Raw genomic sequence first — 14,735 nt, 5'->3', positions numbered from 1 at the left:
TATAGAAACAGGGTTCAGTCCTGTCTGTTTTGTGGCTGAATTCCAGCATACATTTTCCTGGTTCATGGTATTAACTTCAATCTTGGATGAAATTCTACATTGTTCGATTGACCTCGATGGTAATACAATATCTCTTCATAATTTTTCAAAAGCCTTCAGTACCCCTTCAAGTTTGGGAAGTACATAACAGTAATAAATAATAAAAACTCAAGATAATTTTTTGTATGTATTCTCTCTTGTAAGCAAAGCTGTCACTTCTAGTAGCCTGCCAACAAAATCTGGATGATTGAAATGTCAAATATACTAGGTTAAAATAGAAGAACAGTTTGAATAAAGTAGCCTAAACCACTCTGTCAATGGGATCTGGAGAGCTTAGGCTTTCATTTTAATAAAAGTGTAATGAAAATAAATCTGAAATTGTTCATTATATCCATGGAATATCAAGGTTACTTGATCATAGATGGGATAAAAAAAATCACATTTTATCCCATGCGGGGAACAAACAGCAAATTCTGTCAATTTATTTGGAGAAAAACAAAAAATTGGCAACATGTTTGAAACACCAAATTCGCATACAAATATTAAGTCAGCATGAAATTGATATTTATGAAGTCTAAGCTCTCTAGATAGGAATACTTGTCATTGGAACTTTTGTTTAAATATAATGTTATCATTTAGTTAGTTACTATGGAAACCAGATGTAAGTAAAACTTTAATATAAGACTTTAGCAACTTCCCTAAGGATGGTAGTGACCTGTTAATTAACACTGCTCTGCAGCTGTGCCAAAACATCATGTGAACAGACGATTCACAGAGTTGATTGCTCCCCACTACAATGAAACAAAATTAGAAATTGGGAGGCCATCAACCACTTCAGCAAAGCTTTTGAAATCTGCTTCGGTGTTGTTTTATGGCATCCTCATTGTTCGGATGAACATAGGAGCTTGCAAGTGGTGGTGGCTCTTCTCTGACAGGAACAGGACACTCCTCTCCCAGAGTTCCACTTCTGCAGAAGTTGTGCAAGCAGTCAAAAAGTTCCCATACGTAATCTGTAGAATAGTAAAGATATGAAGAATAATATAATACTAGTTCATAAAAACATACCATTTAGATAGAGGCACTCCAATCACTCCATTTCGGTCAATAGTCATGGCACAATGCACAGTTGTCAGTCAAGTCTTTGGATGCCCAACTAATGCGAGAGCTGATACACCTCAATTCGTGTGGATACATGGGTCAGGTTTTACCTGACAACTTGTGCCTGAACAATTCCAATGTATTTTTTACTGATTACAACAAAAACCCTACACCTGTTTGTGCACCTAATATCATGGATTATGTAATCTTCAGCAGGATGTGTAGTCATTGTCTCAGTAGTTTATGTAGTAAAGTAAACATGTGGACAGAGTAACATCCTCTCCCATTCCCTTGTAATCCATGGTAAAAGAGTGTATAAGAGCAACTTTCACCATTTGTATTCAGTAGCAGATATCCAGCCCAGTGAAGATATAATATACTCTGTTAAATCCAACTACTTGTTTGTGCCTTTATTTCTTGTTCACATACAGCTGTGACAACTCTACCAGATACAGTATGTATATGCTAATTGAAGTAAAGACTGATGGCCTCACCACACATTCCAGACTGCCCCACAGTGTTGGTGTCAAAATTAATAATGATCCTCTTTCCAGAAAGTGATAGAACCAATTGATTTTCCAGACTAATCTACTATCAATCTTGAAAATTACCTTGAAGCGTCATCTTTGTCATGTTCAGATTCATCAGATGAGTGAACTGATGGAGTGTAGTCCGGACTACCTGGCGGTTTTTCGGTATATCCCGAGGAGGATGTCACAGCAGCAGACGGACCATCATCGCCACTGTGAGATGGCCCTGGTTGCTTTGATGGTGTTCTTGTCTCTGTCGGTCCAGTCAGCAATTTCAATGGTGGTAGGAGGACCAGTGAACACTGGACTTCTACATGTGTGACATTCACTGAAAATTAGAATACACGCTTATTATACCATACACATACAGTAGGCTGCTCTTGGACAGGGGTCAGCTGCCTAGATGGTTCTCTTATCTTTCCTCAAGGAGAGCATATCCTCCTAATTTATGTGGCTGCAAAAATATGGGCCACTCACACCATGAGCATTGCAAATGACTTCAGCTTGGTTTCATATAGTATAACTACAATGTTATCTCCCTTCTCTCAGTAACTATAGATGTAGCCTATATATTTTCCTGTGAAGCCATCAGGTATAGCCTCCTCAACCACTCTCGTCAGGCAGGCGGATATGATGGATAAAATACAATGTATGTTATCCCCTAGTCAGCCTGCCCCGATGTGCAGTTTTAATTGCTATTTTGCTTTCAACAAGTACTGTTTCTAAAATTTTGGCCCCTGTACTCACTTCTGCCATAGAATACTCTATAGATGAATGAAAGTTTTCCATTCTTCCATGTATTACCCTAGCTTACACTTCTCCACCACATTTCCTCCTCCGACCCCCCCCCCCCATCCATCACTCTATTTATGCCTATTTATGGGGACCTTTGGGGCATCATACTGCTGCCTTCCTTTTGTCTGGTAGTTTGCCCCCCCATATATATGCCTCAATGTTTTACTGGTGGAGTTTCTTGTATCCCGTTCAAAACTGACTACTTAAATCTTTAATGCCTGTCACCACCCTCCCCTCCCCTATTTCCCAACTGTTTTTCGGTAATTACAAGCACATTTATATAAGATCATGCTACCTTTAGATGGAGATGTACATTCTGCAAAATCCATGCCTTTGTATTTTCACTGCAGTTGGTTGGGGAACAGCTTCTAGATTAATCTAAGTAGTGAAAATTGGGAAAGAAAATAACAAGGAAGTTATGAAAGTTCATTTAAGAAAGCAGTTTGATATGTTTGAAAGTACCTGTCACAAGTGTTTTCTCTTGTAACAAAAATTGCAGCCCTACCACCATAAATGGCAAAATATAAGGATGTTATTTACTGTGCAACATATGCAACATATGAGCTATGACTCTGAGTATGAAGATAGGTGGGAGCACATTATTGGGCAAAATGACATGTAAACATCTGATGCTTGTTATTCTGGTTTTTTCATGATGTACCACTGATCAAATGCTTTAGTTAGCCCTAGCCTACGCCTAACTTTATCGTCGCCATACCTAATTTAGGGCCTAACTAACTGAACGAAATTATAAGAATTAGCCTACTGTAAGTTAGTAATAATACTAAGTTAGTCCTTGTAGTAGGCCTAGGCCAGAAAATACACTTACTCTTTTCCGATCCAGCTTCGCAACTACTGGTCTACTTATTTCTATATCTCCTCGAGATTTGAAGATACTTTCTCCAAATAGAGATGGAACGGCATTGTCTTGTAGACGGCGAGCTGTTGGTGTTCCAAGTCCAAGTTGCGCGGATAGGCGATAGGAAACGAAACTTTAACTAGTGAAGTAAGCACTGCACACATAAGATTCGCTCGAAGGTCCAAGCCAATCTTTAATTAGGCAGCTAGGCTGGCTGAGTGCAGTGTATACAGTGTTTGAGGAACACGCAACTTTCTTGTTCTGTTGTGCACCCATTCTCATATGATATTTTGTTTACTGTCCGTAACGTATTGTTTACGTCTTTGATCTCGGTAGCATATTAGGCCTACTAAGTTTTGGTAACGTTGGCAGTTCCCCCCGTGATGTCATTATCTTACATGATGAGCTTGGTTATTAACTTAATTAAAACAGCAAAGAAACAATCGTGGAACTCCAAATTTGGAGTATGGGGTTTTGATATGTAGCTTCTCAATTTGTGCAAGTTTGAAGGGAATCTGTTACGTGTCACTTGAACTTAATGCAGCCTGAGGCTCAACGCTGCTGATTAGTAAACCACATTAAGTAGTAATGACTATGAAACTTTAAAAGTTGCTAACTCTTCCCAACTCAAAGGTTTATTTGCGATCTTTAAAGGTAATGTGATAGATAGCCTATGTGAGGAGTTCATGAATACTATGTTTGAGGACAATACTTCTACTTTGCACTAAGTTCTAAAAATCCAGTAAAACATTTTGGAGAAGCTTTTCAAAGTCAAATATATCTGCATTTTACCTTTCAACAAACGATCCATTACGCCCAGTTTTTCTGTGCTGAACTTCACAAGTACAAAGATAAAGCAAGAGCCATCGTTGAATAAAGTTGCAGGGTCTGGCATAATTATTATTGTGTTACAATGCTGGCTGCTCTAGACACTGTACAGTCTGATGAAAAGGAAAATGAATGAGATTACAGCACTTTGTAATAAACCGTTGTGATCTTCACTGCACATGCTACTTGTAATGGTGTTGTTTGAACAACAACGTTGATTTGATCAATATCTATAGACATCTACAGCTGAAAATACTCTTCATGAAACTTGTACTTGATCACTACATTAGCTCTTAGCATCAACTTTGTATAATCGCAAAGTACAGTGATCAACAGAACTCTGGCTTTCTTACAATCACTGTTTAATTTGAAGGTCTACAACAACTTATGCATGACAATTTCTATCAAAATGATCAGTGTCCATTTCTTGGACAATGAAGTGGCACTTGGAAAGGTGAAAACAAATATAGCATTATAGAATAAATAAGCAGTACAAAAAGTTCAGAAAGCCATTAAAAAATTCAGGAGAATGCCCCAAAAATTGAATTATATCGAACACGTTAATATCGCACAGGAAAAATATAGCAAGTTAGGCACATTTTGATTAATGAAACTTGCACACTTAGTTTTAAAAAATTTAAGAGAATGAAAGTTTTGGATTTTTTATGTGGAAGACTTTGAAGGGTCTGGCTACAATGTACTGGAAGGAATCCTGGTGGGCCCTTTCTATATGGACATCTGATTTGGTGGAAGGGCATGTACAAATACCATGTGGGGCTACTTCTCTGGTTTGGTGGTACAGTAAATATAACACATTTTGCCAAGACCCAAAATGACTTCAATTCATTTAGGGTATTTAAACAATTACGCTTGCACTGTAAACCGTTGTTAGTACCGAAACCTTTTTTTTTTCCGACCAAATTTTGGTACTACTTTTTATTTTAAGAAAAACAAAATACCGAAATGTGAATTGCAAATACTGAAAAAAACAAAGGTTAAGCTTCCATGATTCCTTCCATCATTTGTTGACTTTGGTTTCTCCTATTTACTGTTCTTTTTGCAATATGAAAGTAAATTGCAACAAGAGAAACCTTTTCTGCTAGACGACATTGTCAGCTACGATCGGCACACATCATTACCAGTGCTTGAGGGTGGATAGCTAGGTCTAACATTAGGCTATGCAGCCCTTATATGCGTGCATCAGTTAGGTGACCTTGTAGTATTGAACTGACCTTGGTGGCCAACATTAGTAGTTGTGAGAAGTACACACCCAAATGACAAGATGCAGTTCAAAATAAATTGTTATATCCAACGTGTTTGTCCTCTTTGTGTTGTTCTTATTATTTAACTTCAATTTAACAGCAAAGGATATGGAGAAAATCTTTTCAAACACATTGAGCAAAGTTCGTGTTCAAAAAATGATCGTTAAAACTTGAAAGGAACATTGCACAATCCACAATACCATACGACATGTACAGCCGCGTACGCAGCTGGTGTGACAGTACAGATTGTCCCGCTGTACAGAGTATCCACAGGGACACTCTGTACCAGCACATTTAGTCCGGTCGGACATTATCTGCTGAAAATTGTGTCCCACCCTCACAGCAAATACAGTACGACCGGACGAAATGTCCTGGTACAAAATGTCCGCAAATACTCCCGCATAAAATTTTGGCAATTCGACATTCAATAGGCAACTATTAGTTATCAATCATTAAAGCAGATGGATACATGATAGTTTGATGTTACAGGAAATAAATGAGAAGTTGTGCGTAGCTACAAAACAAACAATGTAAGACAAGAAAAATTAAAAATTAATAAGAGTTTCATCTGTAAAAGATGTTAATCATGTTCTTGTTGTGTGTAAAAGTAAGAGGGTCTAATGTTTTGATCCTAGCAGGATCTTCTTGAGAGGCTGAATGACAAGTTACAGTAACAGAAAGGACAAATACACACACAGAATACGATTTGTAACCTGGGGAGGGGTCTTGTTTAGTCCGTGACCTATTTGTGATGCGCTCCAAAATATTTTGGTTTGCTAATAACAATCTTGAGGTAGCTTGAAAACACTTCCCTGACCTTGAAAATGTCATCACTGCCTCAACCCTCTCTGTACGGACCTGACACCTATTTCTTGACTTTCATGACAACTTTATTGTTTACTTTCTTACACTTCCTTATTTTTGGCACTCAAACATCGAGTCAAGATTTTGTCCCTCAAAAAGGTGCCCCCCCCCTTGTAGCTCTGAGGCAACTTAAGATAATTGATGCTTTCTAGAATTTGCAATAACCATTATTAACATAACAGCAATAGCTTTGCAAATAACAGTAGATCAAAAGAGCACAAGCATGTGCAGTTTAAAGTATAACAAATGTTTAATATGCTTAATTTCCATTGAAATCCTTTAGACAATTCACATAAATAATTGCTCTTTAGGGTATACATTCTAACAAGTATTAGTTTCATTTAACGGCTAGGTTAAGAAGTTACCTGTGATCTACTGGTCCTTGAGTCAGGGTCTTCTTAGTTTTAGAGTGGGCATCCAACATGTTATGCAGGGTGTTTTTCAGCTGTTAAAAAGGATAAAATAATTACATAAAAAATCCTTCAAGTAAAAGTACAAATTTTATGTAAAATTGCACATCAGTCCAAGTGCATGTAATCAGCTTATTCTTTTAACACAACTCAGTTACATCTTTGATACTATGAAGATTGGATAGCACATTCTATGTGGCTAGTTTTCATATAATATACATATTCATCGATCGTTATAACTTGTTAAATGTCAAAGTATTTTCTCTCATTTCATGATCCCAAGTGACATATTATGGTGCCCGTTATCAAGCCTGAAACACTGTTGATAAGATCAGCGTTGCATGGTGATGGCAGACCGATGCTCAATTGGCAACATATTCATGTGACAATTAAGTTCCAACTCTAGTCAATCCTAGTACCTTATGTATAAAAGCAACATATTATCTGAGGTGCATAGTACTATTGATATGTGATACAAAGTACAAAATCGATATTTCACTCCACATATACAAATGCACTTACATTAAGTAGATATGTAAGGATTTTGTTACCTCAATTGATACTAGTCGTGCACCAAACAAGTATCCCTTCCTCTCACGTTTTCCAGTCATGAAGTTCTTGTGTCTTTCTGACCTAAGGAAAAAAAAATAATACAACATGAAAACATGAAAGACAAAACACGAGGAAAAAGAAATTACCTATTATAACCTCAAGAGCACAAATCTAAAAAATTGGCCAGAAAAGTTCAGTTATTTTTGAGTTTCAGTTTCTGATATGTTGACAATCACACAGTACATATATTATTAATGCATTGCATAATGAAGCATAACATTTTTCCTTTTTCTAATAGTATGACTATTTGACATAAACGGTAGCGCAAAACATGTACACTTAAGAAAAGTCTACTAGAAAACAAAATAACATATTCCTCAATTTCTCTACATGTTAAAGCAAGTTTGGCTACTGGTTTGTAGATTTTTTAATGAAAATATTTTTTTTTTTCAAAACCTTTCAAGAGTTGAAAACTCTTCTGTGAAATTAAGGCAAAGAACTGATGTATATAATTGTAAACAATAATGCCAAGTGATTGTTGTAAATGCTACTTGAAGCTACCATTAGAAAGAAACAGACAGAGCAACAGACTGACAAGATAGTTTCATTCATAATCTCTTCAAGGTACTTGAGTACAGCTGGAAACTGGAAAGTGAACACAAAAAAATGTATTTATATCATATGCAGTCAATTTCAGTTATACTCAATCTACATAAAGCAAAATTGTGCTATATATAGATTGAGTAATCATGTATGATTCAGTACAAATACTGGAGATGATAAGCTTGTCAAATTCTAAGTCACTTTTTCATCATTAGTGAACGTATAAATATGTCAGCATACAAAACAAGGATGGAACTACATACTTACTTGTAACAATGAATTGACCAAAGAGATCTCCCTAAGTTCACTAATGGTAATTTCAATTAATATTTGTCTCTGCACTAGAACTAATTTATGTAGAATAATTACAGAATGCAGTAAATACACATATTGATAACAATGATTGTTAGGCTCATTACCTGTTCTTGCAGGTCAACAGTTTTTGTGCTCACACGCTGCTGAAGGTCACTTTCCTCAGCATGGTTTTGGAATGGAATCAATGGAATGTACTGTCAAAATATAAAATTGAACACAACTGACATAAACAAAACACAATCAGGGTACAGTAGTACCTCATTGTGAAGTAACTTTGACAAATCAATAATCAATTAAGTAATAATCACCCCTCCCAATGTGCACTTGCATTAAATGTGAATATCTAATTTACCAGATCAGAACAGCTTACAGAGAATTATAAATTATTACATATATAATATGTACTATGTATGAGACAAATATGAAGTGTATTCACTTTGAAATCATGTTGCATGGTTTTCAATATCATGGCCAATTCTTGAACCCATCACACACTCATATTTTAGCCAATAAACTAACCATCATTTTCCACTCTAACAATGGCAACTCTTTAGTTAATTTAGTACTAATGGCATTCACTTAAATATTTCATCATTACCAAAGGCAAAAAATGTTAAATTTACCCTACTCTGAAATAGTTTACCAAGCAGCTGGTGGGATGTGAAATTTCACTTATTTTATGACATTTTCAAATCATATAAGCACGTACAAACATAACCAGCCACTACGTCCAGGGATCATTATAAAATTATATTGTTATTTTGTAGATCAATTTCTAAAATCATGACACCCACTGACTTTCATTGTCTTCAAATCACCTTACGATTGTCTATGTGAATGTATATAACATCATGCTAGCGGTCCACCGGCGGCCCGCCAGGTGCACCACTGGCGGTCCACCGGCGGAACGCCAGAGATTTGGCTGGCTTTAATCCGGCGGTACGCCGGCGACTACACCAGAAGACCGCCGGAGAAACGCCAGCGTACCGCCGGCATACCGCCAGTGTTTCACAAGCAGACCGCCGAAGAAAGGCCAGCGTACCGCCGGTGTACCGCCAAAGAAACGCCAGCGTACCGCCGATGAACCGCTGAAGAAACGCCGGTGTACCGACAGTGTTCCACAGGCAGACCGCCGAAGAAACTCCAGCGTACCGCCGGTGTTCCACCAGTAGACCGCCAAAGAAACGCCAGCGTACCGCCGAAGAAACGCCAGCGTACCGTCAGTGTTCCACTAGCAGACCGCCGAAGAAACGCCAGTGTACTACCATCACACCGCCGGAGAAACGCAAGCTTACCACCGAAGTACCGCTGAATTTCTGTCAGAGAGAGCCACTGGCTATCCACTAGCTAATATCCAGTGTTCTGGCGACCTGCTAGCCCAAATCTGGTATTCCGCCAGCAACCCGCTTGGCAGAGATCTTCACATGAAGTGCTACCCAAATATCTGTGTTCCGGCAGAAAACTGTTTGGGGTGTACTACTAGAACAGAGCTATTGGTCTACCTGCAGATTTTACTGAATGACACATGCGGTTACATATGAAGAAATAATGACGAACACAGTGAAATAAGTTGCTATCATTTTATTACGCCTATAAATTACAAAGCGAGAAAATGAGTTCCAGCGTTAAATATTGCAACAGCATCAAAGAAATTCACTCGTCAACTGTTTGTGGTGTAGTCCTAGATTTTCGCCCTCCCTCACAATCAGATGCATCCTTCAGAAATCTCACCACCGCCGCCTGAATATCAGATGAAGTCGATTGTGCAGTTCCTCCGTACAGCTTCTGTTAATACGAAACACATTACACAAAACATTACATAAAAGACTGCATTCTACACAAGCAATAAAATGAAGCCAATAATGGGTTACCCGATACTCATAGCTAGAAAAGTTACTACTGTTCATGTTCCACAACCATGCATCAGTTACTACTGTACTGTGCTCGTAACACAGTAACATGTGTTACAGGTGGTACGTGCCAAGTTTTTTTGTACTGTAAATGCAAATTTAAAAAAAAATAATAATTTAAAATTATAAAATTTAAAACATTAAAATTTCTGCAAATTTTCACCTGTCTGACTCTTAGTTCAACGTGTCACAGCTTTTTGATAATTACTGTGCCAACTGTAACACTAGCTATGAGTATCGGCTGGGGGCTCACATTATGATCACAATTGGTTAAACTACATTATTCACATTTTCACGCATTTACCTTTTTTTCAGTGATATACGAAATATTTCCTTTGACTTTGACAGTCACCTTCTTTCATTTTATACTGAACACATGCATTACTGTTGCAAATCCAGGTCCCATCAATTGGGAAAGAAAGTGACAATGGACTGGTCTATAAAATTATATGGTGAATTAACTTTAAAATCAATGCTGAATGCTGCTTTTCAACTGCATCTGAAACAACACATCTTACATCAACATATATTTGTAATACCTTTTTTAAATGACCAGAATTCAATGCATATTAAAGCAAGAATTCTCGTTGAAGGGGTGTTGCATTGAAAAGTTGGCCGATCCATGAGTCAAATGCACAACCCTTCCCCACAACTCAAGGTTTTCTTCACTGCTGCTGAAAACAAAAATGACACATATAAACTCACTTTCAATTATGTATTTCATACATGTAGCTTCGCAAAGGCTGTTTTCCCAGTGGTACATGTCCAGTTCAGTGTGGTAACAACTGCATTTGCCAATACATCACCCAGGATTCTTTTAACGCACTCCTTCAACGTGTTGCCACCAAGAATTGATAGTCTTTTCTTCTTGAAACAACAAAAAGAAAGAAAAGTTAATCAGAAACCATTCAATTATTATTATACAAACAGAAATATTCAAGTAATTCTATTTCATCCCACACTTTGGCATCTTTTGCTAATTTCTTATCAATATTTTAAGAGGAACTAGTAATGCAGTGCTGCAATGTTCCTTTCTGAGTCCAGTCAAAAACAAGATTGATTTAACAGCCCACTTTTGTAGAATGCACCGCAATGTAAAACCATTTCTGGCCAAACTCTTGTTACCTAAATGCTTTCATGTCTGTTACTACCTTAGAGTTTTATTAGAGGAAATTAGCCCCTCAGGAAATATTTTATTTTGTACAGACCACTGACACAATAAAACCTGACTTGGCTTCAAATTTATAATGATAAACTAACATTACACTCTGGAAAACTGTTTTCTGATTACTTTCCTTACACTTTTAAACTGACTCACCAAATATCTTTCCAAAGCCTTGTTTGTTTCAATAGAGTCATCCAGGTTATTAAATTCCTCCAAAGATCCCACAGGAATAGTAATGCGCTGGCTTCTAACTTAGTTCCTGAAAATCCTGATCTGGACAAATTGATAAATTGTGATTAAATCTGCTGACTCCATCTTCCTCAAAAAACAACAACAACAGCATACTTTGGTGTTTGCATACTGCAAATTAAAGTCAACAGTAAATAAGTTCACAACAACATATTGTGCAGGAGAGGAATGGCTATCTGTCGCTCCTTTATATACGTAGAATCCTTTCACTATTAACTTCAACTGTGTCATCATGCAGCTCAAAGTTGTTATCATTATTGCATGTTCTTGTAAAATAGTGTTGACATGCCTATCAACCTCATTTTGTATTTTTCTTGTTTAGTTCGCCAGAGATTTCACATGAGTCATTTTTTCCCTGTTAATCTACTGCAAAAAAAGAACCAAAAAAAAAAGAACCAAAAACAACAACCTAGAGCTCTTCATTCTGTATCCATTACTTACAATGGGCATCACCCCTTCAATTAATTTTTTTTTTTTTTTTTTGGAGAACTTCCTACAGTGTCCCTATATAAGGTCAAATTTACATCATCAAATACAGACAAATCATGTTATTTGTTACTTTGTATGCAGAGCTTTTTAAACAGAATAACAAAGTCCTGGTAATTACCCTCCTGCTTGCCCAAAAATGTATCTACATTCATTGCCATATAATTCACCTGAGAATACAATAGAGGGGCAAATTGAACCTAAACTACCTCCACTAACTATGCTTTCAATGATTTATTGCCAAGGAATTTAAACAGTTCTCCCCGCAACACTGTAAACTTTTAACCCTTTAAAGTAACTTTCCATAGAGTTAAATAGTGGCATGCAATACAGACATAGCATAGAGGCAGTTCAGCTATTGGGCAAATAAACTTTACTTTAACTGAGGATCACTTCAATGTAGGCAGTTATTTTCTTGGAAATCATGCGCAGAATGATTCACCAGAAACTGAGCACATGGAATAGACCCAATGCAAATATTTCAAATTGACAGTAGCCAAGACAAAAAGCAACAAAAAGAGGTAAGGCAGCCACAATTTTTTTAGAAGCCGAGAGGCTAGATATGAAATATTTTTCATTATCGTGTTGGATGGTATCACCAAGGGCGTATGAACCGGATGGGGGGCAGTGAAAAATGTGGAGGGGCGGAAGTATCATTCTGCCCCCCCCCCCCGCTTCGCAAGTCAGAAAACCCCTTTTTCATTTCGAAATGAGAAAAAAAATCTCATTTGCATCTAAGGCCAGGTGAAAATACAAAATTAAGTTTATAAAATGGAGTGGTTGTTGAAGTGTGCCATATTGCACCCTCCCCCAGGCTGGCCATCAGTCTCCAGCCCCCCACTCAAAAGTACCTTCCTACGCTACTGGGTATCACTATACTCAACAGGAGTCCTCATAAACTATGATGACGATGATCTATTGTTCTCCAAAATGCTTAATTTGTCACATAAACTTTGAAGCCTAAGCACTAAACATGAAATCCAAAAAGATTTAACCACCAACCTATTCCTGATATTTAAAAACAACCATACTTATATTATTATTAATACAAAGTGGCTATTCTTACAACTGTTTGTAAGAATAATTTCCGACTACGCATTCGCAGTTGCTATTTTTATGACAGGAGAACTATTTTTTACGACTAGGAGTAACAATACTTTCCGGTTAGGGTTAGTGTTAAGGTTAGGATTGGGGTTTAGGGTTTAAGTTAGGGTTACCCCTACAAAATGCGCAGTTGCTTTATTTACTTTACTGCGCTTGAATTCGCCTTTGTCATAAGAATAGTTTATAAATAATTGTTACGACTAGTCGTAAGAATAGCCACGGCCTTATTAATAAGGTTTTAACATTGAGCCTTTACCTTCTTAACTAGGCCTAGGGGCCTAGCTATGAACAAATAAAACAGTGCACTATTTCTTAAAAGTTACGGATGACCATGATTTTTCTATACTGTAACATACCAAATGATTTAAAACTAGGCCTAGGCCCCTAGTACTAGTGTACTACTACTACTAGTAACTAGTACTAGTATAGTAATATATATATTTCAGAATATGATATTTAAAATAAGGAGGAAGCCTTCCATAGTCATCTATAGTAATATTTACAGTATTAACCTTCTGCAGATAACAGTTTTCTTCTAATACAGTCAGCAAACAAATGTTTCGGCATAACATTGCATAACCTAGCTATTATACAAACAACGGTCATTAGTTTTCCTTTATGTGTGATCGTTATTGCTCAGCCTAACACAATTAACACCTACAAATGTAGGTTATGTGTAATACATACACCGCGAAAGGCTTCTCATTAAGCGATACATTCTAGTCTAACGCTAGATTACGTCTAAGTTTATTTAAAAAAATAGTCACTTCAAATACTTGCGAAATCAATTATGTACAACTGTCAACCCATAGTAAGAAAAAACAGGTACATACCTCTTAAGCAAATTTGTATCTGCAGACTGCAAGTACTTTCAAAAGAATAGATCAGGATATCCAACACCGAAAGAGTTGTAACGGATTACGAAAGCGACCGCTTTTCAAACCAGCTGCTATATCTGAGGATACTGAGCATTGCGGTTTAGCGATTGGATGCCAGTTATACTAGGCTCGTTCGATCAGTGAAAAATGTTTCTGAACTGTTTTCTCTCAACTACGCTAAATTGTTGATTAATAAATACTTCTTGGGATAGTTGAAATAGTTGAAAAAGTATTTGGATGTCGCTTATAACGTTATTGCTCAATATTTATTTCAGAATTTGAATTTGTTGAAAATATTATTCTGTAAGTGTTCCTGTGATTAAGGGTATTACACGCCCATTTTGCCCAAACGCTTGCCAACATTTCTTCATGTGGTATCCGTCAGACTCGTTCGATCAGTATTTTTTTTTCCCTTCAAATATTATGTAGTGTATGATAATATATATAACATTGGATGGTAAGCAAAATTTAACTACTTTGAGTTAGCTCAATCTTTAATTACCTTATAGTTATTGGCGAATATAGGTTTTAGGAAAATATTATTCTGTTAATTGTGCCAGTGTGGTAAGGTAACTTCCCGCCAATTCTGCAATTATTTGTGGGAAATTTTCTATGGCGTTACGCTGTCGGTCTGCTGTCGGAATTCTGCTAGGTTTTTCCAAGCAACAATGTCTATCGGTCCGTTGACGGACCTCCAGCGTGTAACCACCGGCTTTTTTTACGATGTCGATACGCTGTAGGTCCGCTGTCGGCAACACGCTGGGTTTTTCCAAGCAGCAATGTCTATC

General features: G+C 37.1%; 2 protein-coding genes and 1 long non-coding RNA gene across 66 annotated transcripts in view; 1 reads left to right on the top strand and 2 right to left on the bottom strand.

Moving 5' to 3' along the window:
* LOC139967080 (uncharacterized) overlaps window positions 1–14,735 on the top strand; it is a 354,423-nt gene that overhangs the window by 303,270 nt on the left and 36,418 nt on the right. The gene's annotated exons all lie outside the window — the stretch shown is intronic.
* Window positions 1–14,735, bottom strand: part of LOC139967074 (uncharacterized) — a 47,984-nt gene that overhangs the window by 13,219 nt on the left and 20,030 nt on the right. For 21 of the 29 annotated variants that reach the window (XM_071970765.1, XM_071970770.1, XM_071970771.1 and 18 more), the window contains 5 exons: window positions 8,260–8,349; window positions 7,833–7,882; window positions 7,237–7,318; window positions 6,641–6,720; window positions 4,114–4,262 (listed from right to left, as the gene is read on the bottom strand). In XM_071970765.1, coding sequence (XP_071826866.1) covers window positions 4,247–4,262; window positions 6,641–6,720; window positions 7,237–7,318; window positions 7,833–7,882; window positions 8,260–8,349 — 318 coding nt within the window. In that variant the 3' untranslated portion in view covers window positions 4,114–4,246. Of the gene's footprint in view, window positions 1–4,113; window positions 4,263–6,640; window positions 6,721–7,207; window positions 7,319–7,798; window positions 7,883–8,259; window positions 8,376–14,735 lie in introns of all 29 variants that reach the window. The other 8 variants (XR_011792841.1, XM_071970783.1, XM_071970781.1 and 5 more) reach the window with 8 other exon arrangements.
* On the bottom strand, window positions 9,783–14,029 carry LOC139966032 (uncharacterized). 2 transcript variants are annotated; one of them, XR_011792417.1, is made up of 4 exons: window positions 13,903–14,029; window positions 11,384–11,503; window positions 10,771–10,932; window positions 9,783–9,940 (listed from the first exon to the last, which is right to left on the bottom strand). It is a non-coding gene; the product is annotated as an uncharacterized lncRNA (long non-coding RNA). The 2 variants fall into 2 exon arrangements; XR_011792418.1 differs by having other exon boundaries at window positions 10,771–10,929.

The sequence above is a fragment of the Apostichopus japonicus genome, chromosome 4 (assembly GCF_037975245.1).
Source record: "Apostichopus japonicus isolate 1M-3 chromosome 4, ASM3797524v1, whole genome shotgun sequence".
NCBI lineage: Eukaryota > Metazoa > Echinodermata > Holothuroidea > Aspidochirotida > Stichopodidae > Apostichopus > Apostichopus japonicus.
Note: the sequence above shows the minus strand (reverse complement) of the source record. Positions and strands in the feature narration are given on the sequence as shown.